We start from the raw sequence: 27,966 nt of genomic DNA, 5'->3' as shown, positions 1-27,966 counted from the left end.
AGTCTTACACCAGGTTTAAGTGGACACATACCTTAAAAAAAATCTACTTCTGTTTGACAAATATTAGCATTTGTATTCAGTTTTCAACAGTTTTTAATTTCTATTTTTTGTTTTTTACATAAAAGTATTCCTTTTTGAGTGGCTTGTAGTTGCTGCTTATTTTCACAGTTTGTGGATAATGACTTCTAATGGATAATGTCTTTCAATTTAGTCTTTCCTCCCCAGACTGATAGAAGTCTGCGACTTTGCTTACATGTACTAGAATTTCATTAGATGTGGGCCAGATGTTTTGCTTCTTTTTTTTTTTAATCCATTTTTTGTTGTCAGGTTCAATAAACCGTTTTAATCTTCAGCTCAGGCATTAATCAGCCCATAGTATCACCAGTGCAATCAATGTGGTTAATCATGTTCAGACATGAGAGGGACATTTGATTTTCCCTTTTCATATAATAAATCTTTCCTTTTAAAATGCATTTTTAAGTTGTCATACAATCAACTGTTAGATTAAAAAAAAAAGGTAATCTATGGGAGGAAACACTTGAACACAGCTCTAAGATTTGCATGGATGGCTGACAGTAGAAAAAAAAAAGAAAATAAGCTCCTTCCCTGTGGGCTCCACCCAGCATCTCTGCCACCTGGAAACAAAGCCTCTTCCATCTAGATAAACGCAGCTGGTAATTGTGGTAAAGTTGTAGACAGAGGATCAGCTGCCATCATCTCCTCTGGCTCTGAACTGGAGTGACCTGGATGTGGAAGCGGAACAGGGGACCACATCTGCTTTATTTTGGTTACAGCAGCGATGGAAACAGAGAATGCTCTCATCTGCACCGGGGGGGCAAGCTAGCTAACTTTTATATCTGCTTTTAGTTTCTTTGACTGCTCCACGATGCGTATTTAATAAGCATGAAAGGAAACTCCTCTTGGTTTGTTGTTTGAACCAAACCCATCCTGCAGAATGGAAACCAGCAGCAAACAGAGGCTGAAAACAATGTTGTTAGCTAGTTAGCTAAGGTTAGCCAGCCTAGCTGCTAGTTAACTAGTGGGCTGTTTTCCCACTACAAGCTTTACTGCTTAACAGTAGATATATCCATTAGGCAACCAAGTGGCTTTTTCTCCAAGTGACAAACTTTTTCTCTCATAGTTTTTAACATTTCCAAGCAAACCGCCGAAGCTAGCTAGTTAGCTAGCCAGCGGCGATCAATTTCTGTGCGATCCCTTCTAAAAGTCTTTGTCGGCCATGGCTCAGGAGGCCTTTCCTTTGCATGTTCTCGTCTGGAACAATCAGTACCTAGAGTTGGACCGTGAGCTGCAGAAGAAAGAGGTGAGTCTGCTCGGATGGAGGCTTTCCTACAGGTGCGCTTTTCTGTGGCGCCGCAGTGCGCTGACGCAGCTTCTGTTTGGGTTTAATCGGAGGTGCAGCAGGATCTGGATCGACTGGATCCGCGGGGGCGCACCCCTCTGGAGCTGGCTGTATGTCTGGGCCACCTGGAGTCCACCCGGGTGTTGCTCAGGTACTCTGCAGACCCGACCTATTGCAACTCACAGGGTTGGACCAGTAAGTGCCCTTTAAGCTGCTGCCCCGCGTCCCCAGCCTGCTGTCAGTTTAACCGCCTGGATATTTGCTTCAGTCTTGCAGGAGGCGGTGAGCACCGGGGACCCAGAGCTGGTGCAGCTGGTGCTTCAGTACAGAGACTTTAAGCGAGCTACTGAGAGACTGGCGGGCATCCCGGAGCTTCTCAGCAAACTGAGACAGGTCAAAATCCTCCTTTAATCTATAATATTTCATTTTATTAATCCACACACTCCTCTCTGATGTTCTAAAGTCAACTTTTCAAAGATGCTTCCAGTTAAATCAGGGACCTACACTGTCTACGTTATGTTTTCTGCTTTGATCAATGTTTTCAAGGTATTTCAGGGTCTAAAAATCTTCACGAGAAGATGGCAGATGTTTGAGGAAAGTTTTGCCTCATCAACTTGTGAACACACTTCTTTTGTGCTTTTAGGCGCGGGACTTTTATGTGGAGATGAAGTGGGAGTTCACCAGCTGGGGTGAGTGGAGTTCAGGTTTCCATACAGAGGTGTATTTCAGCACCACAGAGGCTGGACAGCTCCTGCTAGCTGCAGAGGATGTCCACATTAAAATGACACCTTTAGATACCAGGGATGAGAGATGGAGGAAAACAAACACTCATCACCAGAGCAAAGACTGGAAATGTGCAATTTATTTCGTTTCTGATCGGTCAGCAACTGTTAAGATTTTGAAAAATCGGGGGTTCTTAAAACCAAGAGCATGCAACAATTTTTTCTTTCAAAATGATCAGCTTGTATGTTGATGGTTTATGATTAGTTAATTTAACATCTAATAATAGTTTAAGACATGCTAAGAAACGTGAATACTGATAATTTTGTAATGCTTCAATTTTGTGTTGCGTTTATTGCTACTAAATGTACTAAGAAAGCCCCCAGCTAATCTGTTTATATATATATATATATATATATATATATATATATATATATATATATATATATATATATATATATATATATATATATATGCTATTAATGTGCAGAAAAACAAGTCAGAATTTAGGAATAAAAAAAGAAAAACATAGTCTTTACCATCAGCACAAACTTGATCTGTCGGTTTCTACCGGCCAGTTCCTGGGGGCCGGTATCCTGCAACTTTTAGAGCCGTCTTTGGACCAACACACCTGAATCAAATGGCTGAGTTACCTCCCCAGTATGCAGACAGTTCCTCCAGAGTCCTCTCAATCATCTAATTACTTGATTCAGGTGTGTTGAACCCAACTTGCATCTAAAAGTTGCATGATACCGGCCCTTAGGAACTGGAATTGCCCACCCTTGTTCTATCCCATACTCAGAAGTCTATGTAGGAATCAGATTGTGTCATATTTGATTAGCTAAAAAAATGTTTTAGGTGAAATATCTTCCTTTTTTTAACTGGTAAAAAAAAGTACATTTTAGAAATTGTTATGCAAATTGAAATGTTTTATGTCTTGGCTCTTCAGACCTGGCCTCATAGATTTGTTGCCTTAGGCTAATGTATAAGTGATTCCTTTTATAGCAAGTGGATAACAAAAATCAATGATGTGAAAACATCAGGAGCCTTGAGTGGAAAAAAGGTTGCTAGGCATTAACCTTAGTTTGTTTGATATTTAAAAAAAACGGCAAGACCAATGATGGCAAATTTTGCTCTGGTAAAGACATAAAATCAGATTTTCATGTAATGTACCTTCTTTTGTTACCACTTTGTGTCTTTCTCTGTCCCTTTCTGTATAAAATATTTCTCCTCTTCCTCTGCTCTCATCCCAGTTCCCTTGGTGTCAAAGGTTTGCCCCAGTGATGTCTACCGGGTTTGGAAAAGCGGCTCATGCCTCCGTGTTGACACCACCCTCTTGGGCTTCGAACACATGACTTGGCTAAAAGGACGGCGCAGCTATATTTTCAAGGGTGGAGGTGAGTGATAAAAACCATCAATGAACCAGAGAAGATTCCAAGTCTATTTTACATTTGCTGACTTACCGTCTCTCTCCCTTAGATGATGGTGCAGTGGTGATGGAGGTGGACCATGAGAAGCAGGTGGTTTACACTGAACCCCTGGTGTTGTCCCCTCGTGATGCACCCTCCCTCCTGGCAGCCATGCAGCCTTCCCAGGAGAACACGGCCCAGAGGCTCACATCGCCCATCGTCTCCACACACCTCAACACGCGCAACATTTCCTTTGAGCGGTAACAGCTGGATATCCGAACCTCGCTGTCTATGTAGATAACATCCGTGCATGACCTACTGTCTGTCTTTATTTTACACAGGAACAAGTCAGGAATCTGGGGCTGGCGTTCTGAGAAGACAGAGGTTGTCAGCGGTTACGAAGCCAAGGTAAAGAGACTGCTGATCAAATGTGGTGCTGATTGTTTCCCACGTAAAATGTATTTATTATTTTAGTTATTTTCTATCAGTAAAAGTTATACTTCATTATGTTTTATATATTTCTGTGTGTAGTTCAAAGGTGTCTCATTACAACTGACCTATAGGGTGTATAAAGTTGCATATGATCCTTTATTCCTCTTGTCTGACTTAATCTCTGACTCATCTGAATGTCCTCAGATCGCTGCTATTAATCCTTTCATTATCATCATATAATTCCTCTTTTGATCCGAGGAGCTCTTGATGAATGTTTGAATAACAGTTTCTTTTTCCAGCCCAACCAAGTGTGATTTGATATTTCTTCAGGGTCACACACTGATAAACCTTTATTCATGTTTGACAACTTAACCAATAAAGCGTCTTTTCCATGTCTGAGTGGCGTGTGACTCCAAAGATGTGTTTGATCTGATGCTGATCGCTACTGTTTGGAGCTTTATTGAAGGCTTGAAGAGACGTCCATGTTTTCTCTTTTGTGTTTTCAGGTTTACAGCGCCACCAATGTGGAACTGGTGACCCGTTCGAGGACGGAGCATTTATCAGACCAGGACAAGTCAAGAAGCAAAGGTGAGAAGACATGCGACATAGGAACTGTAACTATCATTATGTCTATAGGATGTGGGGGTTGTCAAGGTAATTTAGTCACTGCAGTCATTGTTTGTTTTTTTCCTTTTACAACAAAATAACTAATTTTATCTGGCTGCATTTATTCTAAAAAAAAATAAAAAGAACATCAAAGCAGTGTTTCATTATAAAACAATATCTAAAGCTTTGAGCTCACCATGGAGGCCTATTGAGAATTGGATTGAGCTGTATCTAAACAGCTGACTTGTTTCAGGTTGTAAACTCTCGACAGGTAATTAAATGCACCATGAACCTTTTGGATTTCAGTAACACCAACAGCTGCTTCTTTATTGCGAGTTTCATCCACATTTACTGGAGTTTTGTTTGTATCAGTTCTATTTCTAAGATCTGCTTTCTTACTCAACAAAAAAAAAAACATAAGTTTATTTTATGTGTGCAGCTCACAAAACAAATTCAGTCTATGTGAGGGAAACTTGGGGTCGGGCCAACATGCAGATAGTGACACTTGGTCATCAGAGATCCCTGTGGGAAATGGACCACAGGTTTGGCTGCATAAAAAATAAGAGATAAACAACCTGAATGGATTGATAGGATGATAAATATTTTACACACATTTAGAAGTATTTATATGTTTCACCTAATATAGTTTAAAATATCAATCCTATATCTTGCTGTATTGATTAAGCAAATGTATTTGTTGTTTTTCTCAGGCTCAAAGACTCCTCTGCAGTCTTTCCTGGGAATCGCAGAACAGCACACTGCTCATAACGGGGTAAGAGTCTCCATAGAACGTGTTTATTTGCTCACCGGCTCGTTCATCCTTTCACAAACACTCACAGCTGCCTTGTCCCTTTCAGAGCAACATGTCCCAGTGTGCCAGTCCTCACAACCCCACGGCCATCACTGCCGAGGAATACTTCAACCCCGAGTTCAACCTGAACGGCCGGGACATCGGACGCCCCGTCGAGCTCACCAGCAAGGTGCAGAGGTGCGGTAATGGCAGAGCGGCTTCAGGTCAGCATCATGTTTTACGTCACAACATTTTCCTTTTTCCGTCTTCCTTCTGTTTGCCAGGTTTAAAGCCACACTCTGGCTGAGTGAGACACACCCTCTGTCCCTGGCTGAGCAGGTGACGCCCATCATAGACCTCATGGCCATTTCAAACGCCCACTTTGCTAAACTGCGAGACTTCATCACCCTGCGGCTCCCTCCAGGCTTCCCTGTCAAGATAGGTGAGAGCGGACATAACACTTAATACCTGGAAGAATCTTCTCTGCAGCTTTGCCGTTTTAGGAGCCAACGTGTTTAATGCACTAAAGCAACAGCGGAAGGATTCCTATCTAGTTTCCTTTGTTGCAGAGATGTCTTGTGTAATAATTAGATATTAACCGTCTGCCCATCAGCATCTCCTAATCTTCTGTTTGATTAATCTCCCTCTCTGTCCCTTAGAGATCCCGCTCTTTCATGTTTTGAATGCCAGAGTGACGTTCAGTAATCTGTGCGGCTGTGACGAGCCGGTCAGCTCGGTGACGGTTCATCAGCCGGAGAACCCTGGAGAAGCTGGTAATTATGAGTCAGAGAAACGCCCCAAAAATATATATGAAAAATATTATATGCAGCTCCTTCCACACATAACAGGGCAACAACTAAAAAAGAAACATCAAATAAATTGAACAGTTTATTGTAGTATTTTCTAATACTCTATGAATTGTGAGGTTTTGCACAACTGTCCTTAATAAAGCAGCTTCTTTTTTTACTTTAATGTTCAATAAAGCATGTAGGAAGTGCTGTAATGTGGTTTTATTTTCCACATGCCTAGTTTCTGGATGCTATTGCTGATCAGAAGCCCTCTGTGTGAATCAATCACAGAAGATGATTGATTTCTGGCTGTAATCCTAGTCGCTCCCAGGTTTTAATCTATCACACTTTTATTTTTCTTTTCAGGGCAGTGCCCCTCTGATTTCAATTGCGAGGTTGACCCCTCTGTGTTCGAGCCCCCTCCGGACTACACCACGCTGGGGCCGGGCCGCAGCGAGCCCCTGAGGGATGAGGATGACAACCTGCTGCAGTTCGCCATCCAGCAGAGTCTGCTGGACGCTGGAACCGAGAGCGATCAGGTCTGAGCTCCATTCCCAGTCCGCCACGAAGATTACAGCTCATCAGTAGAGAGGAGACTTTGCTTAGGGTAGATTTATCGATGGATGGATTTATTATAGCAAGTAAAATGTGATGAAGTTTGCTAGCAATAACATTTAAGTTATAAAGTTGAGTAGACTGTCATTTAATAGACCAGGAAGAAGAGATATAAGGCAGCTAGAATGAGTGCTCTGAAGTGTATTGGATTATGAACCTTATGAGGTGTGGAGTACTGCTATAGATATAAAGGAAGATGTGGTGTTTTGATTTTCTAGAATAGACACTCCTAGTGCAGGTAGAGAATGATTCTAAGCTCCAGATTTCCCTCCTATTTATTTCCACATTAATTAAACGCCCCTAATATTCCTCTTCTGTTTGAAATGAAGAATAGAATGTTATATTAAATCTAAAGGTGGATTAAAGGCTGGACTTTGACTGAATGATGATAAACTAAGAGAAGCTGCCAATTAGATGTTAATTTGCTGCACTTCCTGAATCTTTAGGGCTGTTTTCGGCTCTTCGTATTTAGCTCCATAGATTTCCCCTTAAATATGATTGGTTGTCCTTTCCCATTTGTCAGTGCTGGGGGTCTAAGTATGTACCGGCCCTCTCAAGCCTTTCATCTCGCAACAAAGACCAAATTTGTGGAAGACCTTTCCTATCCTATCCTTTCGGTAGAAGTGTGTACCTGAGCTGTGAATCTCTGCAGCTCTTCCAGAGTAACCATGTGCCTTTTAGCTGCCTGATTCATTCACTCCCTCATTGCCTGTCCTCTCAGTTAAGCTCAAAGAGCTCTTTGGTTGTTTGAGAGCAGATTTAGTTTTTTGTAAAATAATGAAAAAACTCAGCAGTCAGTCCCTGTTTTGTGTTGGTCTCTGACATCAAATCTTAATCAAAGTTTACAGTTGGAATATGATCAAATGTGATGAAGATCAAAGGGTGGGAATAGTTTGTGACTTAATGCAAATACATTTAGAGAGATGCAAATACAAAAGTTAAATGTGGTAAAAAGTGAATTCATTGTTGGCTTAAAAATGTTGAAATTGACCAAGAACTTAAAAAGATTTCAATTATTGGTAGACTTGGTCTACTCTGGTTTAGCCTCTGCAGTAGGAACTTTATTTATTTGCATGGGTCTTTGCATCTGTTTGCATCCGTTTCCAGTTGCAGAACACTGAGCTCTTTATTTAACTCTTTGGATTGTTCTGTTGGGGTAATTGATTATTTAAATCCCCTCCAAGAACCTTTTATATCTAAAACTTGGAAACGTTTTCTTCTAAATGTTCAGGTGACCATCTGGGAGGCGCTGACTAACAGCCGCCCGGGGCCGCAATCTCCGCTGTATGAGGAAGACTCTCAGCTGGAAAGGTGAGAAACTGTAGATGGACTCAACTGTTTGTATGAGATAGATGAAGTATTTATTATTTAATCATTAAAAATGTTCTTATTACCAAGATTTAAGCAGAGGTTCTGATATCTTTATAAATCCTTTGTCTTCAGTAGAAGTTTTGGCCTGAATTGTAATTTAATGAACAGATATTAAACAAGAGCTCAGTAATTAGCTTTATTCCCTCCTCTGGGAGCAGCTCCTCTCATTTGTCCTCTAATTAAATTAAATCAACGCTCTCCTTAAACGACTCTGAATACAGCCATCTAACAGACCTGTTTTTGTCTCAGGGCGATCCAGGAGTCCCTCTCCATCTCTCTGGCCAGCAGAGAAGGAGAAGAGACGGCCGACCCCGGCCTGCCGTCCTCGTTGTCCCCTCAAGACCCCGCCTCCACCCTGCCCCTCTCCTACAGTGCTGCCACCGATCCGAGGCTTTCAGGACACCTTGGCGTGGCGAACAGCTTCGACGAGCAGCTGCGGCTCGCCATGGAGCTGTCATGCAGGGAGCAGGAGGAGAACGACAGGTGGGGGCTGCTTGTTTGTTACCTGAGGCTAAAAAACCTCACTGACCAAATTAAGTTAAAATCTCTCTGTTAGGGATCTGTTTATCTTCATCATTATCTCTGAGGAGAGGAAAATCTGTGCAACAAAATATGTTTATTGCTGTTTAGAAACATAAGCTAAATTTAAAGAAATGCTTAAGCTGGTATTGGGTTTGAAAAATAATGAATACTAAGAGGGTCAGAATTCTTGCTCGTAATTGGATAAACCCTTCTCATCACACCGCATCTCCATTGCATGCTTTTACACTAAGTTGGGCTCAATGCCAACCAATGAGAATGAGCTCTGGACCAAAATTGTTCAGGTTTTCACCAAATATGCAGCAGGTATGACCGCCTCTTTTAATGAAGCAGCAGCACGTTGCACAGGAACATACTGGTATATGTCAGCATAAACACTAAGATTGAACAACTCAGAGCAGCAGCTCTGACTCCTCCAGTATTGGTAGCCCTTCCTATGACTCAGTACCCATGAAGTAGCACTTGGCCTTAAAAAGGTTGGTGACCCCTGCCCTAGGGGATAACTGCTGGAGGAAGAATGACAGAGCAGGATCAGAGGAGTATGTCTATTGTATAATTTCTGTGCCACCTACCTGAGCGTGCAGCGTACACCCTCACTCAAAACCTGTCTTCCCCACGCTCAACTCTGACAAGATGCGTTCAACAATGTATCTGTGTGCTTGACTTTTTCTCTGTGCTCACAACTTAACACTGTATTTAAATGAACCAGCCAGTCACACAGGGCTTTTTTTATCTGATAAAAGCAATCCTTGCAAATAATCAAATTAATGCACACTTACAGGGATTACAAAACCAAACGGCAGAATAAAATGTGATTGTGTTGCAAATGCAATTAATGGGCTCTATACACAACTTCACTACTCCCTGAACTGAAGGCAAGTTTTTTGTTTCCTGTATTTTTCTGTTGGATTAACTGATTCATCTAGGTGATGAATCAGTTGATTAATCAGTGATGAATTCATCTAGATTAATCGGTTCATCCAGTAGAAAAAAGAAGAGCTGCTCTCAGTTCAGGAAGTGGTGGAGATGTGCATACTGTAGAGGCTCTTATACCACCCCAGTTGGGATCAAACCTGAATGAAGCTATTAGACATCCTGTTTGACTTTGCAGCATAATCCTGGGAAAAACTAGTAAACCCTGATTTTTCTTTCTGCTCCAGGAAACGTAAGGAAGAAGAGGAGGAGCTGGAGAGGATCCTGCAGCTGTCTCTGACTGAGAAGTGATGCTGCCGCACAGCAGCTGCACACTGAAGAACAATCACCTTAATTTATTCAGTTTTATTATGGAATCTCTATACATTAATTTATTCCTTATATTCTATTTGTTTTTCTCACATGAAGGCTGCTAACAGAATGTAGGAAATGTTAAGAGTCTCTGGAAACAGTCACTCTGAATACAATACTGTACACTTTAAGTGAAGGAGACAAAAGGGAGCGTTTTCTTTTTTTTATTGAATATTTTTCACAGTCTTGCTGTTCTTTGAGTGATGATTGATCCTTAAGCTTATATGATCCACTAAACTAATGAAGACACTAAAACACTAAAACATAATTCAGTGTAAAAACAACAACTTTAAAATCTTTATGTTGGACTACTCATAAGTATGAAAAATAAAGAATGAAGATCATCCTGGATTATGGTCTCTGTGTTTTCAACTTTCATTAAAATATTTTACATGTTTGCTGTTTTATGTTTTTCTTTAAACATTGTACAAAATAATTAGACATTTTTACAATAATAAACACATTTTAAACCAAAACTGATATTTAAGCAGCTTTCTAAACTGAAAATCCTAGCCAGCAAATTCCTCATAATACCTTATATAATACTACACAATAGTATGCGGTCTTGGTGGTGCAAAGTGAAATTAAAAAGTACATATGTGGAAGCTCATTGGTAGAATTCCCTTATGACATAACTTTTGATGTTGCAGTAATGTCCCATTGCCTCTTGGTTTTTCTTCTCCCTTATCTGCAATTATTAACATTTTCAAATATCCTCCACTAATTTGTAAAATGTAAAACTCAGAGAATTAACCTTTCTGATAATAATGAAATAAATCACGTAACACGATTGTAGGACTTCAGATTGGACCTCAGGCCAAAACAACAAACAAAATAGTCTATATTTTGTTAAATCATCTTACCTGTTCAAAGAAACATGAAAGAAATTACAATCATCTTACCTTCCTAAGATAACAAAAACAGGAGGAAAACTTTACTCAAAGAAAATGGCAGTCCAATCCTACTGTGCAATCAGTGTTACAGCTTCAAATCGCTCCACAATTATTTCAGAAATCTTATAATTTAAATATTTGTTAACAAAGCTGAGTGTGAGATAAATACAAGCTTAATCACCTTTTCTATTGCTCTGTAAGGTTCTTCTCATCACAGAGTTCCTGGGTAGGTTGGTGGTATAGTAGTTAGCATAGCTGCCTTCCGAGCAGTTGACCAGGGTTTGATTCCCGGCCCTTACGACAGATAGAAGGCAACGATTCACACTACTTTATCATCTGGAGGGGGGAAACATTTAATTACAAATCCGAATCCATGCAGCTCTCTTAAACACTTCATACGTTCAGCGCTACATCGTCACATCTCAGTTTTTCCTCCTGAAACTCTCATTTAATCTCAGGCTGTTTTATAGTTTCAACATCGCATTATGTAACTGCACATGCACAGGAATATCATGTTGAAAGCTTCCTGGAATTCACTTGTGCTGGTCAGAGCCAAACGTTGCTTCGATCCTAAAAGAATGTTTATACAGACATTCTATGTTTATGCCAAAACCTCTTAATATATCTAATTGCATAAGAATCAGCCATTAGAGACCTTATTATTGCTAAGACTCATACTTGACCTTCAGCATGTACTGTTTTGTTGCTAAGTAAGTATAGTGCCATGAAGGATGCTATATAAGGCAATAAAGCCTTTTCAGCACATAAACCTAAAAAATTTACATTTCCTTAAACACTAAAGTGAGACTTTACAGAAAACCTTTTTTCTTTACATTTTTTTTTTTGCTATTTCAGACTTTGCTCATCAACTTATCAGTTTTATAGTAATTTCTACATAAGTGTTTCTTAAACTGTTTACACAGAAATCTGCAGCTTTTACTGTTTTTTGCATGTAAAAGAGTGCATGGGTCGTACATCGCACAGTGAGGGAATATATACTGTAATACATGCTTTTAAAATAAACATCTGAGTTTTACAAGACCTTTCTGATCGGAACAAAGAGTGCAACTCATTTGAAATCATAATTTCTATCAAAAAGCTTAAGAAATAAATGTTTTTCGGTATTTGCTCCTTTCTCCCCCTACTCTAACTCTCCTAGATGTTCTCATCTGTGGATTTCTGGTGTAACTTAGGAGACATCTTTAATGATCACTTTATTTCCTAATTTAAAAGAAAATCTAATTACAGTTTTCACTTTTTAACTATATTATATAATCCTATGTCACAAAAAACAACAAAAATGCTATGAAATAAATTAACCCAAACTTGTATTTGTGTGATTGCTTGGCTGTTTTTTAATCTCTGAATAGTGTTTGGCCCTCTCACACGTTATCAACTGAGAACTGATTTATTCATAATTTAAACTCTACACATTTTTACTATCACCACAGGTATTTGCAGGAAAACATGAAATATTTGATCCACCTTAATTTTGAAACTCGATCAGGATGCGAAAGTTTAACTTTATTTAAACCACTGGATCTTTCTGCCGTTTCTGTCACAGGTTTCATTCTTGTAGGTGGATTCGTCGTCTCTTCCAGTCTCCGTGTAGAGGTTTTCTTTTCTCTTTTTTAAAATTGACTGAAGCTCATCATTCATCTGAGCTGATTAGAACCCCCCCAAAAAAGAAAAATGTTATTTGTTAAGATCAGATTTATCTGCAAAAACATTGATGCACAATGAAGGTACAGTTAACTGCACTCTAGTTAAGATGTGGGGGGAACCAAAATGAAAATTCAACCCTTTATTTATTTTTATTTTCATTTTCAGAGGAGTACAGATTATCTGATGAACTCCACAAACAGAAAACAGTTACTGTTACCAAGTTTGGATCAGGCAGAGAATGAAATCTGCTTTTCTATGTATACAATCACTCAGTTCATTGATCCTCGCTTAGGAGTTGATAACATCTGTTTACTCAGCTTTGCTAAAGGATTTTGAGCTTGGGATGGAGAAAACCATGACAGAAAACCATTTTTGCGACGGAAAACCAAACTACCATCTTCTTTAATAATAAATAATAATAATACATTTTATTTGAAAGCGCCTTATCACAACACCCAAGGACACTGTACAGGCAGATAAAAACATTAACTTTAAAGTTTTATCAGTGAGTCCACCAAATTTCGACCTACACAGGGGGCATGATGCTCCCACATTTCCCCCTCTGTTTCTCACCAAACCAGCTAGAAGTGTTTTTTAACCTTTTGCCATAAACATTTTGTCTGTTTGTCCCCCCACAAATTTACTCAGGGTGCAGACAATGTTTGACTCTGTATTTACCTTTCTTTGACATTTGATTAACTGGCGGAGAATCATCTGGGTACACATACAATTCCTCCTCTTCCTTGGGTGTAGGAGGAAGAAGCTTGTCTTTGGTCTGGCCACGGAGCATGGGTGCCACCTGGGCTTTGGGGACTACAGGTGGAGGGATGCTCATACACTTTGGGGGAGGGGATACATCTGTCCAAAAGAACAAAAACTGTTAATATCTGAAGCTGTGAACTTAGCCTTTTTTATGAGCAAAGCTCAGCCTCACCGATCCGAACGTCGTAGGGCTGAGATGCAACATAGGGACGGAGACGGTACTCTGTCTTCTCCAGGAAGTACTTTAATACGTCTTCCAGTGAGGAGACCGTCATCTGCAGAGTAGAGGGTGTATTATGAAATGTATAATTTAATGTGTGGAACCAGCATTAAATTATCTTTTAAATTGTCCAAATAGATTTTTTACAATATTTATACTTGAGGCAAATAGAGACGTAGATTATCTGCAATATCGTAACTTAAACATGTGTAAAATAACTAAAACCTGGCAAGGAGAGAACTTTGCTTCAAACTAGATGTCTCCCAGTGAGATACTACTAAAAAGCTTTTTACAGACATTTTGCCATTCAGAAAACCTAGAAAACAATCAATCCAGATGGAAATATTTTGAATGAAACTTTTACACCATGCAGATATACATAATATTTATTGTATTAATGATGATAATGATCTTTAAGTATTAATGAACTAAATGGAAAAGCATTTAACATAAATTTCCATTCTAAAATATGAATAAATCTGAGAGCCTCCATCATGTTTTAATGAGTTACCCTGAACCTCTGATTGAAGAAAATATTGACATAGCTTTTTGAAACACAGCTGGCAACTTTGAGGTCAGTTAAAGTTTAGCTCTTTGTCTAACAAAAGCCCTGAGGTTTTTTTCTTTTCTTTTTTTTTTTTTAAGCAGACATGAGTTATTTACAGTTTCCTGCAGTTGCTCAAATTTAGAGTTGAAACTCTTAAAAATTATGCTGGCTGAACTTTGATAAGGAATTGGTGTTCTGTCCAACATTAACTATTGCTAGTCGAAAACATCTAAGATGGACTGAAATACATCTGGCCTTACTCAAAAAGCTTTAGCTGCATTTTAGATTCATAAACAGAGGAGGATTCAACCTGCCTTTTATAGACGTAATAAACCAGCAGCTTGGGATGCATCTAAGGAGTCTGACAATCACAAGAAATGACTCACCTTAATTTCATTTTATACAATTCAACTTAATATATATATATATATATATATATATTTTTTATCTGAGCAGATTAATTTAACCATATATTAGACAGTGTCTAATTTATTTCAAACCATAATCATTTGCCAGAAAGGAACAATATCTAGCTGTTAAAATTTGACTTTTGTAGTTTTCAAAATCTCCTTGTTTATTAAGTTCTAACAGGTCTTGCCATACTTTGTTCCACTGTGCTCTTCTTGGTTAGATAAGTGTTTTTCATATTGTTTGATTCTTTTGTGTTTAGTTTGCTATTAGTGTTCTTTCATGTTTCCTTTTCAGAGTTGTTTTTTTCTTAATAATTAGTCTTCCTCCTTCAGCTGCTCTGCCTTTACTCTGCCTCAGCTGATTACTTCTAATAAGCTCTTTTGGTTTACTGATCACCTTCCATCCCAGTCTTAGTTTAGTAGCTCACAGTTTATAATTGTTTTCTGTTAGATTCTTCCATTTGCCCGATTTGTTTCTTGTCCTTTAAATTATTTTATTCCAGTGCTCAGCTTCACCTCAGTTTGTCTCTTCATTTAAATGGTTTATAAAACTACAACACGAAAGGAACATCAGGAGCTTCGAAATAATTTAGTTATGTTCCAAATATCTTAGGATGTAACTCTTCAGGAAGATTTGAACTTGTAATTTGAATCATGGTGTGGGACTTATATTTTTTAGAAATTAAACTAATAAAAGTTAGTTTTTTTTTTTTTAACAATTGTTTGCAAATATATTGCAAGTTTTCTTCTGATAGCCTTTTTATGTAATAAGGCTGCATTTGTGTACACTGCTGCCTTAAAGCAGGTCTTTAGGCTTCATTCCCTGCCTGGAGTATTTCTGCATGATGTTTGTACATTCTCCCCGTAACTGTGTGTTTTCTCTGGATACTCCAGGTTCCTTGCTAGCTCTGTCCTTGGTAGTGAGTATGTGTAAGCATGGTAGTTTCTCCTGTGTTCCTCTGTGATGGATTGGTGACCTGTACAGGGTGCATCCCACCTCTCACCCTATGACAACTGGAGACAGACACTATATTCAAAGACTAACCCTTTGCTTAAGCTTTGGATTTTCTGAAAAGCTGTTCCTTGCATTTGTTACTTCAAGGCTGGACTATTTTAATTCTTCACTGTTAGGAAGTCCACAAAATACAGTTAAAAACCTGATCTATAGCACCACAGCCACAGGTCTGATAGAAATCAAAGAGATCATTTGTCTCTTATTTGAACTTTCCTTCACTGAATTCCGAACAGGATTTAAAATTCTCCTCTCTCATATAGCATAATGCTGCTAATATTAAACCTCTATCATACATCAGAGATCAGATTGTTTCTTAAGTTCCTGAAAGACGTCTTCACTGCCAGACAGCAGATTTAGTGTTCCTACAGTATAGGTTCTATAAATAAAATGGGTGGTAGAACCTTTAGCTTCCAGGCTCCTCTCTGGTGGAACCAACTTCCAGCATGTCTGCTTTCCTTTTCGGCAAAGCTTGCAGTTAGTGGCTCAGGTTATCCTGAGCTTCGTCTGTATGTATACTTCCATAGGCCTACCACACATGACTGGAATGTGAATACCTGCTGATGCTTTCATCGAAGGATCCTAGATGAACCTTGGTGGTGGAGATAATGTATTAATCTCTGTTTTTATGGATGTTTTTAAACAAAACCGCTTAGGGCTTGGGTGTTCTTACTACTCTCAAATCTTTAAACCTGCAATTTAATTTACTTTAGCCCAGTCAGATGGTTCTCCCTGTTTCCTTTAGCCTCCCACACATCTCTCCACATTAACCATCTCTTTTAACCTTCATTACCCCACCGTGAACTCATTATCCTCTGCTTTTCTTTTTTTCTCTTCATAGTAGCTCCGTGTAGCGGCTAGCCTATGTTCTTTTATACAGATGATACACTTGGTCCTGTCTTACAGGTGTTAACCCTGTCGCTTTTATAATCACAGCCATTAGCTGAGCTTTTATTAAAACTAACTCGATATAGACTTTCATCTTTTAGACTTGACTACTAGCTTTGTGCTGCTTAGCTGTATTTTTCTCCTAGACGAGACCTTTCTCTCATAGAGAAATCACTTTTAGATCAGTTCATCTACAGTATGTCCCTCTGTGTGTATGCTTTGCTTAAACCTGGCATGCTCAAAGTTGATCCTCTAGGGCCGCTGTCCTGCAGGTTTTAGAGGCTTCTCTGCTCCAGCACAGCTGGTTATCATTGATAGATGATTAACAGGCTTTTGCTGAACTGCAACCATCAGAATCAGCTGAGCTAAAGCAAGGAAACCTGTAAAACCTGCAGGACAGTGGCCCTCGAGGATCGACTTTGTGCATGCCTGGCTTAAACCATTAGTAGACCTCTGATGCCTGTTCACCCTGAGCCTGGTTTTGATGTCCGTTTCTCTCCCCACTGTCGCTACATGCATGCTCTGTATGAGAGATTGCTGCAATGCCAGGAACTGTCCATTGTCTCCATGTTTTCATCCATGGGCGAATTCTGCAAAGCCAGTGACTCAATGCAATCAGCTGGATTTTCCCATAACATTTTTAACTAATCTGTCTGTATGATTTGATTTTATCGACATCTTAAATTGCCTTCAGATTAGCAGCAATGTACTGTACATTGCTGCTATACAGATAAAGCGATTTAGACGTACCCAGCTGTGTACTGTGAGCACAGCTGTTCAACTTTGAGTACAAGTCTTTTAGACTTACTGGATTATCCAGTTCAATCACATAGCCAGAGCTGGTTGAGGTCACCCTGTAGTTCTTGAAGACGGGCCCACTGCAACAGAATAGACATAAAGATAACACCATCACTATGAATTTATATACTGAAATAAGTTCTAACTGATAGATATTGATTTTTTTCTGTTTGATATTTTCTATCCTACACTTTTGCTTCTGCTGAACCTAAAAAATGGCATCTAAAGAATAAATTTTTTTCTAACTTTTGAGGGAGAATCAGAGCTGCTGGATAAAATTAGTTTGAACAAACCGTGGCGTAGGCTGTCTGAGCGTCAGGGCGTAGTTTTTGGGCATGGTGGATGGGCGGAGAATGATGTTCCCATTCTCTGGGTTGGAATCAAGCATCTTCTCAGCTTCCTGTCGAGTCACGTCGAAGAAACAGCTGCAGGGTTCAAAGAAAGCCAATATACATTTTTACTTTTCAGTCTAGGAAGAATAATACTTTGTTTTTTTTTTTCAATAAAACATGCAGAAAAATGAAATCTAACAATGTGAATACTGTCAGGCATAATACTTCAGTATTATTATTTCTTAATCTTCTTGAAAAGGAACCAAAACCCTTTTTCTTTCTATTGAATCCTAATTTTACTGGAAGAAAGTCTATGAGAAAATAGAAAACTGCTTCATAGATAGTTAAACTAGATGTTATGCAGTTTAATTGTTTATTTTTTACATTGTGTTTGGATACGCATTCAAACATGATGTATTGGATGATAGGTTGGAAGCTCCTTTGATTTAACTCACGCAGGGGTTTTGGGTTCTGAAGTGCTTTTGGCCTGCATGAAGCTGGGGCGAGGTGGAAGAGCAGGGCGATCCAGCTTGGTTGCTCTTTTCTTTTCCTCAGAAAGCGTCTCCTCTAGCCTTATTTTCTGACCAGGAAGCATCTGAAGGTTTTTGGGAATCTCTTTCTGTAATGGGATATGGATTAGATATGACAAAGCTGTCAGCCTCAGACAATCAACCTACTTTAAAAAATAGTGCAGTATATTAAATACAGCAAACCATTTAAGTTTTAACTTAGTCTGTTTATTCTGGTACAAATTTTTGAAGGGAAAGTTTCTTTGATAGAGCTTTAACAATGAACCAGGAAATGTTTGTTTTCTTCACAACTTTGTTTGACTTAAAAATTAGTTATTGATTGATGAATAATGATCTTACAGTGATCTTAAGAAGAAACTTCTGCAATATGTTGTTAGAAACCATTTTTATACAGAGTTTAACTTTTTGATACGGATTAGCTTTGGAAGCCAAAAAACTAGGGGCCTTGTGCTAAGAGCTATTGAGAGGTCAAGCTTAAAAAAATGCCAGTGATATTCATGGGTTTGTTGCAACTGATAAGAGGTGCAAAAGTGATGTAAATTATATAGTGTTTTTTGTGCAACTGACCACCACCATGGAGAGTTTGCAATGGTGCAATTAAATGTGCATGGTGTTGGAAGGAGTCTTTCCATAGAAAATATGTAAGGGTTCTATTTGTGACGGGCTCCAACTCAGCCTTTTGTTCATTTGTCAGACACAATCCTTGGTGGAACCAGTAAGTAGATCAGCTTTGCACTCGCCGTAAAGTTTCCACTTGTTTTTATACATGAAAACCTTCAGTAGATCAAGCCCATTGTATCTTAAATCCAGAATTATTTTACAAAGCAGCCCCAAAAGAGTTCTGCATTTTTTACATAAGCAGAGAAACTGACGAAGTGATATTAACTGTACTGTAGCTCTGGCAGAAGGACAATGGCAAAATAACCCACCTTTAAGCAAATTTCTACCTGTCTTGTTCTTTACATGACAATGTTAGTACATAGAAACCATTTTAGCAGATTATTATTGAACTGGCAGTTTTTAAAGCACACTAATAGTCTACTATATTATTTATTTGTACTGCATTTAATCAGGAACAAACCGAAATTTTAGTCATTTTCATTGCTTATATTCTGCATTGAAGTTGTTTTAAAGTCAATGGTTGGCTGGCTGCTAAGAAGTGCTGCTTCAATTGCAATTTATCTAAAGTCAAAAAGGGGACAAATCCCTTTGGGAAAAGTTTTTCCAACTAGTGTTAATCAAGATATAAGTTTTTAAGCTCATATATCTCATGTTTTTTAGATGTAGACTTACATTAACCACTGTCAAAATGTAGCCTCTCCATTCCTCTCCTGTGTCAGCATTGTCCATCTGCATGATCAGAGAAAATAATAATTAATAATTAATAATATAATTAAAAGACAACACACGCACAATAACATATATGATTGGTTATGTTGGCACTCTATTAGTCCTAAACCTAACCCTAATCCAATAAGAAATGGCCTAATGGGGACCAGTTAACTCATCCTCACAACTACCTGTAAATCCCGTCAATGTAGCCTAATGCTGGAAAATTGACTGTACACTGTCCTCACAAGGTAACTAATTCTAATGCTCACCCCCACACACACACATTTCCCACAAATGTTACAATTTATTGGAACCCCTGACAAAAAAGTGTTTTTAGGAGCTTCTTAGTAGTTAGCTTAGTACCTCATAATCCAAGCTGTTTAACATTACACAAAGTTTTTTGTTTGTTTGTTTGTTTATTACCACTGAATATAAGAATAGATGAGAAACTCGAAAGCTCACGACTGAAGAATGACTCCAGGTCCTTCAAAAACACTCTTTAGATGCCAGCTGCTGGCCAATGGGTTGTTTGGTAGACACAGCAGTAAAAAGACAAATTTCTTTCCTGCCATTACGAATGGTAATGTGTGGAGTTTACTAAACAGTCAATGGAGTAACTATCTGTAGGCAGAGACAGCTATTGCTTAAGGGCCCCCGACCTCTTAGGGGCCCCAACACTGACATCTGGTAGGCCCTCTACGCAATTGTAGACTATGACGTCTCTTTGCACATATAATGGTGCGAAAAATTCTTCTTAAATCTACCTGATACTGAAGCTATTTATATTATTACTGAAGTATTTATACTGTACTGCAGCACATGCCAGATTTCAATAGGATGGTTGTTTAAACATGACACCAATAGCAAAACAGACAGTGGTACTTTTAATTACTATGTTAATAACTGTGTATAGTTAATTAGACGGTTGGTTAAAAAAATACACTCCTATAATATGTTTCAAACCGCAATAAAGATCTTAAAAGAACAATGTATTTAAGTATTTTAATTATTTGATGGGTTGGTGGGTTGTGTGTAAAACAGAGCAAATATATATGGAAAATCACCTCATGACCCGTGTTAAATATGGTGAAGTGTTAGATTTGCATCATGAATTCATTTAAATGATATTCAAATAAGAACCAATGAAGTCTAAAGTATGGGTCATCAATTGGTCACCTACAGATATGATTATTGATACACTATGGCCAGCTCTATAAAGTTATACATATCTTTAATGCCTGCTTCATCCCCCAGTCCTAAATCCTATTTAAAACTTAAACTCCCAGAGTAACTGTGCAAAATGTTTTCAAATAATTCAATTTGTTTGTGCTTTTTTTTGTGATGTATGTGGAGTCAGTTTAAGATTTTACAAACCTTTAACTGCACCTCCTCTTTGGGCAAACTTAAGGTGATGATGGTAGGTGTTGTCTTTTTGTAAGGACTCTCCAGCTCCAAGGACTTCAGCAGCTCCAGGTCTAGCCTTTCCGTGTACTGAAAAAAAAAAAAACAGGCAGCCAGTCACATGGCGGTTTAATTAGTTAGATATAAGCAAACATGTAGGCTACTTCCTTATTGCCCTTCTACTGGATTTATTTTATTTCTGATTTTGGCAACATGGTTCCAGAAAACATAATTCAATAAATGTGATTACATAACTTTCTAAAATATAGACTTTGGCTGTGCACTTACCGTTTCTTGTGTGTCATTGTTATAAAGGAACAGCGTTGATCCTCTGAGCTCCCCATAAAAACTCTTGAAGTCCTGGAAGTTATGAAAGTTATTCTAGATTACTCATTCAGATTAAACTGAACCTTTGCACAGAAATGAAAATAAAGAAACTCCTACTGGTGTATCTCATAGACTAAAGTTATTTTCTTTCCTTTACTAGCTGATGTTTCAATTCATTTATCTGAAAATTTAGCAACACTTTTAACCAAGCATTCAGAAAGATTGCTTTTATGACTAAATATTTATCATATTTTTCAGTTTTTGTAAAACATTCTAAAATACAAAGAAGAATATATACAATAGTTTGGCTTCTGTATCGAGGTAACTCTTGAAGTTTTTAATTCATCAGGTAGAAAAATCCATAATGAACAATACCTTCCCTAATAAAAACTTTCTGTGTTTGGAAATCTCCACTTTTGGCATAATTTAAGCTTTAACAATTCTACCTTCTCTTTAGATCCTTTCTTAAGCAGGTTTCCAGCGTAGTAGAGAGGTAAAGCTGTGATCGTCTCCCTTCTCTTGATGAGGTTCTTTACCGGCCCCATTTCCACAGAATCTGCTAGTTTCCTCCTCTCCTTGTCTGGTTGGTCTCAGCTCTCAGGCTGTCCAGCTGAGTCCTGGGAAAACTGAGCTTTTCTGGTTTTGTGGGAGCTTAACTGCCCTGATTTACTGCCTGAGATTATTACCTCTCCATAAACCTGCTGCGATCACTTTTTTTCATGCAATCTCAGAGCTGCTCTGGCTTTGAATAAGGAAGCCATGTGCTGATTTACAAAGAAGGAAGTAGTTAGTGCAAGAAAAAAAAGAAAAATTCCCAAATATGATCAACCTTTGTACTTTGTCCCAAGCACAAGTCAGGATGATATGCACAACCTACTCAGGTGCAATAAAGTGTGTTGGTGTTTGTTCAAATAAATCCATGCACTTCTTTCAAGTTGACTCCCTGAAAATGCAGGATGGATTAATTATTATCATAAAAACAAGGTGTGAGTAGATATACGGCTGTTGCAGTTTAGATAAATGAAAACCTAGTACTTTATTGCTGTCCAACAAAATACCTTAAAACTAAAAAGGAGAAAATATGATACACTACAAAATAAGGCTCCAATTTCTCTTTGTGAAAATTCCTGAACTATTGATACTATTGATTTACTTTAATCTCTACTTCAAACAGCTGCTGCTATAAATTTCAGATAAAAAGTAGCCTGCAAATAAATGCCTTTCATTATTGACAGTAATATACTGGCACCTGGGCTGAGGGTATTTTACTGTTATTTTACAGTACTCTTTTTATAAGATTTACAATATGTTACTGTTAAAACCTCTGTATTTATTACTGTAGATTTTAAGGTGTTACTAGCATTGGGGGTTTCCAGTAACCTAATTTGTAAATCTGCTTTATCCAGAACTGCTAAAGTGTTAGAATTTTGTTTAACCTTGTTCAGTTTTTGTAAGCATATGGAAGTGTAATTAGAGAGTAACCAGTTTCAGTTTTAACTTTTCACTTTACTGTGTAGCATCATTTAAATTTGTACTAATCCACACAAAAAAAATCCAATAATGGGTAATTTATTCAATTAATGATATAGAGCTTAGAGTTCTGAGGTTCTGAGTTCGAGCCCCACTCCCACAGACTTCCACACTGGGTCTCTGAGCAAAGACTCTTAACCCCACACTGCTCCCCAGGCGCCTCACGGTGGCAGCCCCCTCCTCCCCCAGGGGAAGGGTTAAATGCAGAGGTAAATTTCTCCAATGTGAGATCAGTTAAGTTTAATTACTTTAAATCACACAAACAGACTTTTATTACTCAGGCCATAAAGTTTGTAATCTTCTGCAGCTTACATACATCTTTTTATTACTGTTGGTATCCAAAGTAAATTAACTCCTAATGTATATCTTGGAACTCACAAATTTTCAACCTGCTGCTTATTACAAATATAAAAATATACTGGGAGACCAATTTCAAATCTTAAGCACCATCCATGGTTTTAGTCAAGATCTGAAACGGTTGATCTTTTTATAAAATGTGTTCTAGAGGAAAATAAAACTGAAGGCTGCCTTGCCTTGCTTAGATCAGGTCCAGGAAAAAAAGCGCATAAGAAAGTCTCAAAAAGCCTAAGGGATCCAAATGATTCATATCTGATCAGCAGCTCTGAAAGGCCCAGAGACCATTCAGCACAGTTATATAAAATATAGTATAATATAATAATTTTTCCCAATGTTAGCAGAAGAATTTGAATGACCTGGCAGAGAATGTTATAGATAATATTCTAAAATACTGACAATAAAAGCCTGAAAAGCACTTTTATTTTATTATTTTATTTATTTATTTTTTTTTTTTTTAGAGAAAACCATTCATTCTGGAACTGTTTCTAACATGGAGGTTGATTCGTTTGGACTACAAAATTAAAATTTCAGTCCGTTGTTTACTTTCTCTTTGGGATCAATAAAGAATTATTGAATTAAATTAAATGTGCTGACCTACAAATGACTGTATATCTTAGTCTATAGTTTGAGCTACTGTTTGAAGTGACTGTCGAATAAAAGTAAAACAAGTATGGAGCTTTGAGGAATCCCACAATAAAATCTTACTCTTCCAAACTATGAGAAACCGTTTTTTTAAGGTGTTTGTTGAATGTTTTATAAAATGGAGGCGTTTCAGGAGGACCTTAGACTTATCTTCTCTTTAAACTCAATAGCATTTAGACTAGTAGGCTAAATAAGGTAAAACAAGCTTATTTTTTAAGTTAACAGACGGTTCTGTTACAATATGATAGAAAGACATAAAGTAATAAGTCCTGTTTGAAACAAGCAGTTGATTAAAAAACACTCCAAGCTTATGTTGTATCGCAGCCTAAGGGGTTATTGTTATGGTTCTTCCCATTTGTTGTGACTCTGAGTTTTCAGTTTTCTGTTATCAGTTGTTTTGTTTGTTGATTTATTTTCCGTCATATTCAAGCATTCTTTAGTTACTCTCTGTTGCCCCCTTGTGCTTGTTTTCTTTCCCCTTGGATTCCCTCTTGCCAGTTCCACCCACACCTGCTCCTTATTCAGCTCATTAGTCCATCCTTTGTTCTGTTCTCCTTAAATACTCCACCTCTGCAGTCACTCAGTTCTGGTTCCTTGTCATTGCTGTACTTGTCTACTCAGCTCGTCTCTCCGTGGCTCCTCAGGCTCGTTTTCCCCTGATGGTTTATTGGTTTGTTTAACATTTTTGTTGGATTTGTACCTCTGTTTCCTGTGTTCTTCCATTAAATCTGTCAGAAGTAATCTCTGCTTCACTCATCTCTGTATCTGGGTCCTCAAGCAACCTCACTACCCATTGTTGACAGTTATGACATAAAAAAAATGTTTTTATCTGAACATCTGGATGAAACCAAACTAAGTTCCTTTTTGGGGGAAATTACATATTTAATTAACTTATTAATGAAGAAAGAGTAGTTTTTGTTCTGGAGTTGCTTTCCACAAAAAAGTTATTATTTTTTTAAAATCTAAAATGTCTTCTGTGTTCTTTTACATTTAGATATGCTAATGATTATTTTCACACTAAAGTAGGTATCAAATGTTCAAGTGAGACGCTGCTGGTGATAAACTGTTATCATTAATGATCCAATCATGTGCACATTTCTGAGTTTGGATTGTTTGTCTAATTCAATTTATCTTTGGACAATGCTGAGTGACCCTATATGAGCTAGATGATTCATACATACTTTATGGGTTTTAGACATATGAAGACTAGTTAATTGAGCTACAATGATCACAAATGTGCCTATGTTGGCTTTTTTCTTCTATAAATAAAGACAGTAAAAACTTTTTACTGTGGTTTTAAACACCTGAGGTTGGATACAAATGATTTTAGAACCTGGTAAGGCCAGTTCATTTCTCCATTGAACACGGTGTAGGTTGTTATATAAAGACTTAGACTTAGGCTTAGATTCTATTTGTCATTTTGTTTACACAAGTGTAAAAAAAATAAAAGAAATTTGTTTGGAAATACTGAAATACTTGAGTAAAAATGTTAATTGTTTGGGGTCCCTAAAAAATACTTTTTTAAAATACTGAACTAATCATCACAGAGGCATTAACAAATTAACTAGACAGGGATCTATTTGGTCCCATTCCATAGATCAATTAAATATACATTGAAGTGTTTCCTGATTTTCAATGAGGAGGGATCAAGTGTCCTCCATAGCTTTGAAGCACAACTTTGACTTTATAAACACAGTGAGCAAGAGATAGGAACCATAGGGCATTATATAGCCTAATGTCTATGTGAACAATGCCCCCTAGTGTCTCAGCACCAACATAAAATAAAAAAATGAATAATTTGCTTATGGGTGTATTTGCATCATCCCCTTAATGGTGCATTTGGTCTTAATAAAAAAGGCATTTAAATGAATTTCACGAGTAAAGTCTGACACTTTTCACATTCAGGATGCCTATAAAACAGCACTAAAAAGACTTTACCTAAAGTAGAACATAGACGTTTAGGGTCCAGCCGGAATAAAAAATGAGATTCTTACACTTTAAGTTCTGAATAATGAATCAACATCTAATCTTGAATAATCAATGGCTTCACGTATTATAGACAGAGATTTTCATTGTCAGACTGCAGGTTTATTGGTGATTCCCAGAGTTTCAAATTGGAGCAGTTCTGACTTTGGACTGTTAACTTTGAAACTATTATATTTAGAAAAAAAATTGAGTTGCTTAAGTCATACTGAGAGAATAAAGTTACCGGGGTATTAAATAGTTAATAATAGGTTTGTTTCTTTGTGCCTCACAGCTATGAGATAAATATAAATATAGATGAAATATTGAACATGAGGGAAATACCTTGTTTTTCAGGCTGTAAGCTGATGTTAAACCGCCATATACACTGAAACAAAGGGGCTCCTATGATCCTGGTAACTGGCTGTCAATAAGCCCCTGTTCCCAACACAGAGACCTCTTTTGATCAGTGGTTCTCTCTACATAAAGGAGAAAAATGTCTCTGCTTGGAAGGGATGAAATTCTTATAGTAAAAGTTAAGCATGGTCTGCTTTCAAACGAGCACAACAGATAGCCGCAGACCTGGCTATCTGCATCTTTCTCTCTCTGAATTTTGCAGTAAGAAGAAAAATTAAGAGCATGACAGTCATAGAGTCACAAGCCAGCTAGAAACCTCTACAGCAGAACACAGCAGGCTCTCCCAGCACTGACCTAAACTTTTCCTGACCACTGGGTATCCCTCATCTTCATCAGAACTGTGAAAACTACGGTAAAGCCTGGTAACTAATAACTGATCTCTTATTTGAGAAATTTACCTCTGCATTTACCCATTCTCTCAGGGAGCAGTGGGCCGCCATTGTGTGGCGCACAGGCAGCAGTGTGGGGGGTTAAAGGTTTTGCACAGAGACCCAGAGTGGAGGCTGTGGGGATCAAAGCAGGTTATTGCAACCTTCTCAGAGCACAAGCGCACTGCTCGAACCAATAGGCCCACATTCCTCTTAAAGCAATCAAAGTTGTTTCCTGCTTAACTATTTTGTTTGATTTGTCTGATTGTGTTTGAGTTCTTACTATACTTTAAAAACTGAACTAAAAAGTTGATAGGTGAGCTAAGAGCTTCAGCAAAGAGCTTTTTAACCAGGTGTTAATATATTTTACATTTTATTTGTAAAGTAATGACAAACTTTATTTCATAAAAGTTTTAAACGCTAAAATTATCTTAACCTTTTTATTTTTTCTGATCTGCTCATTACACTTTAAGTCACTGAGCTTCGGTTTGAGGTTCCCAGATATTGTCAAAGGTTCCCCTTAAAATTATTCCTTTAAGAATAATCTGAAGATTAAGAATCAATTATCTAAACAGTAATTGATTTCTGCATAGACAGATATTTCTTTAAATGATCATTTTACCAAACTGGTTCCACTTATCCCAGACTGGGGTCAAGGGTACAGCAGACTCAACAGTGACTCCCAGACTTCCCTCTCCCCAGACACCTCCTCCAGCTCCTCTTGGAGAAGCTGAGACATTCCAGGGTCAGCTGATTTTTATGGTCCCTCTATTGTGTCCTGGGCTGGGCCTCATCCCAGTGGGACATACCTTCTGAGAAGACATCCAGGGGGCATCAAACACAGATGTCAGAGCCATCTCAGCTGACTCCTCCTGGTTTCGAGGAGAAGCAGCTCTTCCAGATGACCAAACCCTATAAGATGAGCTGCTGCAACCCTGCCGAGGAAGCTTATTTCAGTCGTTTATATCCAGGACCTTTTTCTTTAAGGAAAATCCAGATTTCATGACAACTAGTGAGGGTAGGAGAGTAAACCAACTGGTAAGTCGAGAGTTTTGCCTTTTGGCTCAGCTCTGTCTTCAAAACAACAGTTGCAACAATCTGTCAATCTCCTACTCTATTTTCTCCATTTACTCATTAACATGACCTCAACATACTTAAACTTCGCCTCTTTATGGCAGGAACTCTCCTATGACCTGAAAAGCCACCTACCATAGACTTCGAGGAGCTGATATTCATCAGGGTTGGAGCTGGATGGGAGGACATCCTTAGCCATGGTCATCATTAGCTTATCATTGGCCACCCCAACCATGTGATCCCACGTGGGCATAACTTACAAGCAGTAAACTAATTTAACATTTTTATTGTTTGTATATTAACAATAAATGACAGCAAAACTAGAGTGGTTAAAATATTTAATGCTCTTTTCAGAACTAGTTTTTGTGTTTTATGGAGTAGAAGAGAAATTGAAGTGTCTCTGCAAGTCATTTAGGAGTCTTCTATGTAATTAAAAATAAAAACAACTAAATTCATTTAATGTATTTGTTAGTATATGTGAATATCAATATTTACACAATATTATTATAATAGACGTAATACTATAGTAGACATAAACAACAGATAAGATGTTCCCTCCAGAACTTGAATCTGAAAGAACATTC

The 27,966-nt window shown here is 38.0% G+C and overlaps 2 protein-coding genes across 4 annotated transcripts; one reads left to right on the top strand and one right to left on the bottom strand.

The window, feature by feature from the left end:
- Positions 1-597: 597 nt before the first annotated feature.
- On the top strand, positions 598-10,312 carry ankrd13d (ankyrin repeat domain 13 family, member D). 2 transcript variants are annotated; one of them, XM_038292573.1, is made up of 16 exons: positions 598-1,320; positions 1,410-1,555; positions 1,629-1,753; positions 2,004-2,049; positions 3,334-3,477; positions 3,560-3,749; positions 3,831-3,897; positions 4,428-4,509; positions 5,238-5,299; positions 5,385-5,515; positions 5,602-5,759; positions 5,977-6,090; positions 6,472-6,644; positions 7,952-8,031; positions 8,341-8,574; positions 9,792-10,312. In XM_038292573.1, the coding sequence occupies exons 1-16, from the start codon at positions 1,238-1,240 to the stop codon at positions 9,853-9,855; spliced, it is 1,899 nt and encodes a 632-aa protein (XP_038148501.1). In that variant the 5' UTR covers positions 598-1,237; the 3' UTR covers positions 9,856-10,312. The 2 variants fall into 2 exon arrangements, with proteins under 2 accessions (XP_038148501.1, XP_038148503.1); XM_038292575.1 differs by having other exon boundaries at positions 598-1,321; positions 1,420-1,555.
- Positions 10,066-21,809, bottom strand: LOC119788320 (signal-transducing adaptor protein 1-like). 2 transcript variants are annotated; one of them, XM_038292577.1, is made up of 11 exons: positions 21,479-21,809; positions 20,994-21,065; positions 20,679-20,795; positions 19,266-19,322; positions 17,898-18,061; positions 17,404-17,535; positions 17,121-17,190; positions 13,408-13,510; positions 13,152-13,331; positions 12,294-12,472; positions 10,066-11,102 (listed from the first exon to the last, which is right to left on the bottom strand). In XM_038292577.1, exons 1-10 carry the CDS (start codon positions 21,575-21,577, stop codon positions 12,333-12,335), a joined length of 1,134 nt encoding a protein of 377 aa, XP_038148505.1. In that variant the 5' UTR covers positions 21,578-21,809; the 3' UTR covers positions 10,066-11,102; positions 12,294-12,332. The 2 variants fall into 2 exon arrangements, with proteins under 2 accessions (XP_038148505.1, XP_038148504.1); XM_038292576.1 differs by lacking the exon at positions 10,066-11,102 and having other exon boundaries at positions 12,160-12,472.
- Between the last annotated feature and the right edge of the window lie 6,157 nt (positions 21,810-27,966).

Source organism: Cyprinodon tularosa, unplaced genomic scaffold, assembly GCF_016077235.1.
Source record: "Cyprinodon tularosa strain WSP-4 unplaced genomic scaffold, ASM1607723v1 ctg314, whole genome shotgun sequence".
NCBI classification, from domain to species: domain Eukaryota; kingdom Metazoa; phylum Chordata; class Actinopteri; order Cyprinodontiformes; family Cyprinodontidae; genus Cyprinodon; species Cyprinodon tularosa.
This window is presented reverse-complemented; position numbering and strand designations above follow the sequence as displayed.

Bases quoted from the DNA above. Each gene is read 5' to 3' on its own strand.
- ankrd13d (XM_038292573.1), top strand. From the start codon at position 1,238: ATGGCTCAGGAGGCCTTTCCTTTGCATGTTCTCGTCTGGAACAATCAG. The intron at 4,510-5,237 runs GTGAGAAGACAT...TGTTTTTCTCAG, and splicing joins GGACAAGTCAAGAAGCAAAG to GCTCAAAGACTCCTCTGCAG. The intron at 8,032-8,340 runs GTGAGAAACTGT...TTTTTGTCTCAG, and splicing joins GAAGACTCTCAGCTGGAAAG to GGCGATCCAGGAGTCCCTCT.
- LOC119788320 (XM_038292577.1), bottom strand. From the start codon at position 21,577: ATGGGGCCGGTAAAGAACCTCATCAAGAGAAGGGAGACGATCACAGCT. The intron at 21,066-21,478 runs GTAGAATTGTTA...CATAACTTCCAG, and splicing joins AGAAAGGATCTAAAGAGAAG to GACTTCAAGAGTTTTTATGG. The intron at 13,511-17,120 runs GTAAGTCTAAAA...TCTACTCTGCAG, and splicing joins TGATTGAACTGGATAATCCA to ATGACGGTCTCCTCACTGGA.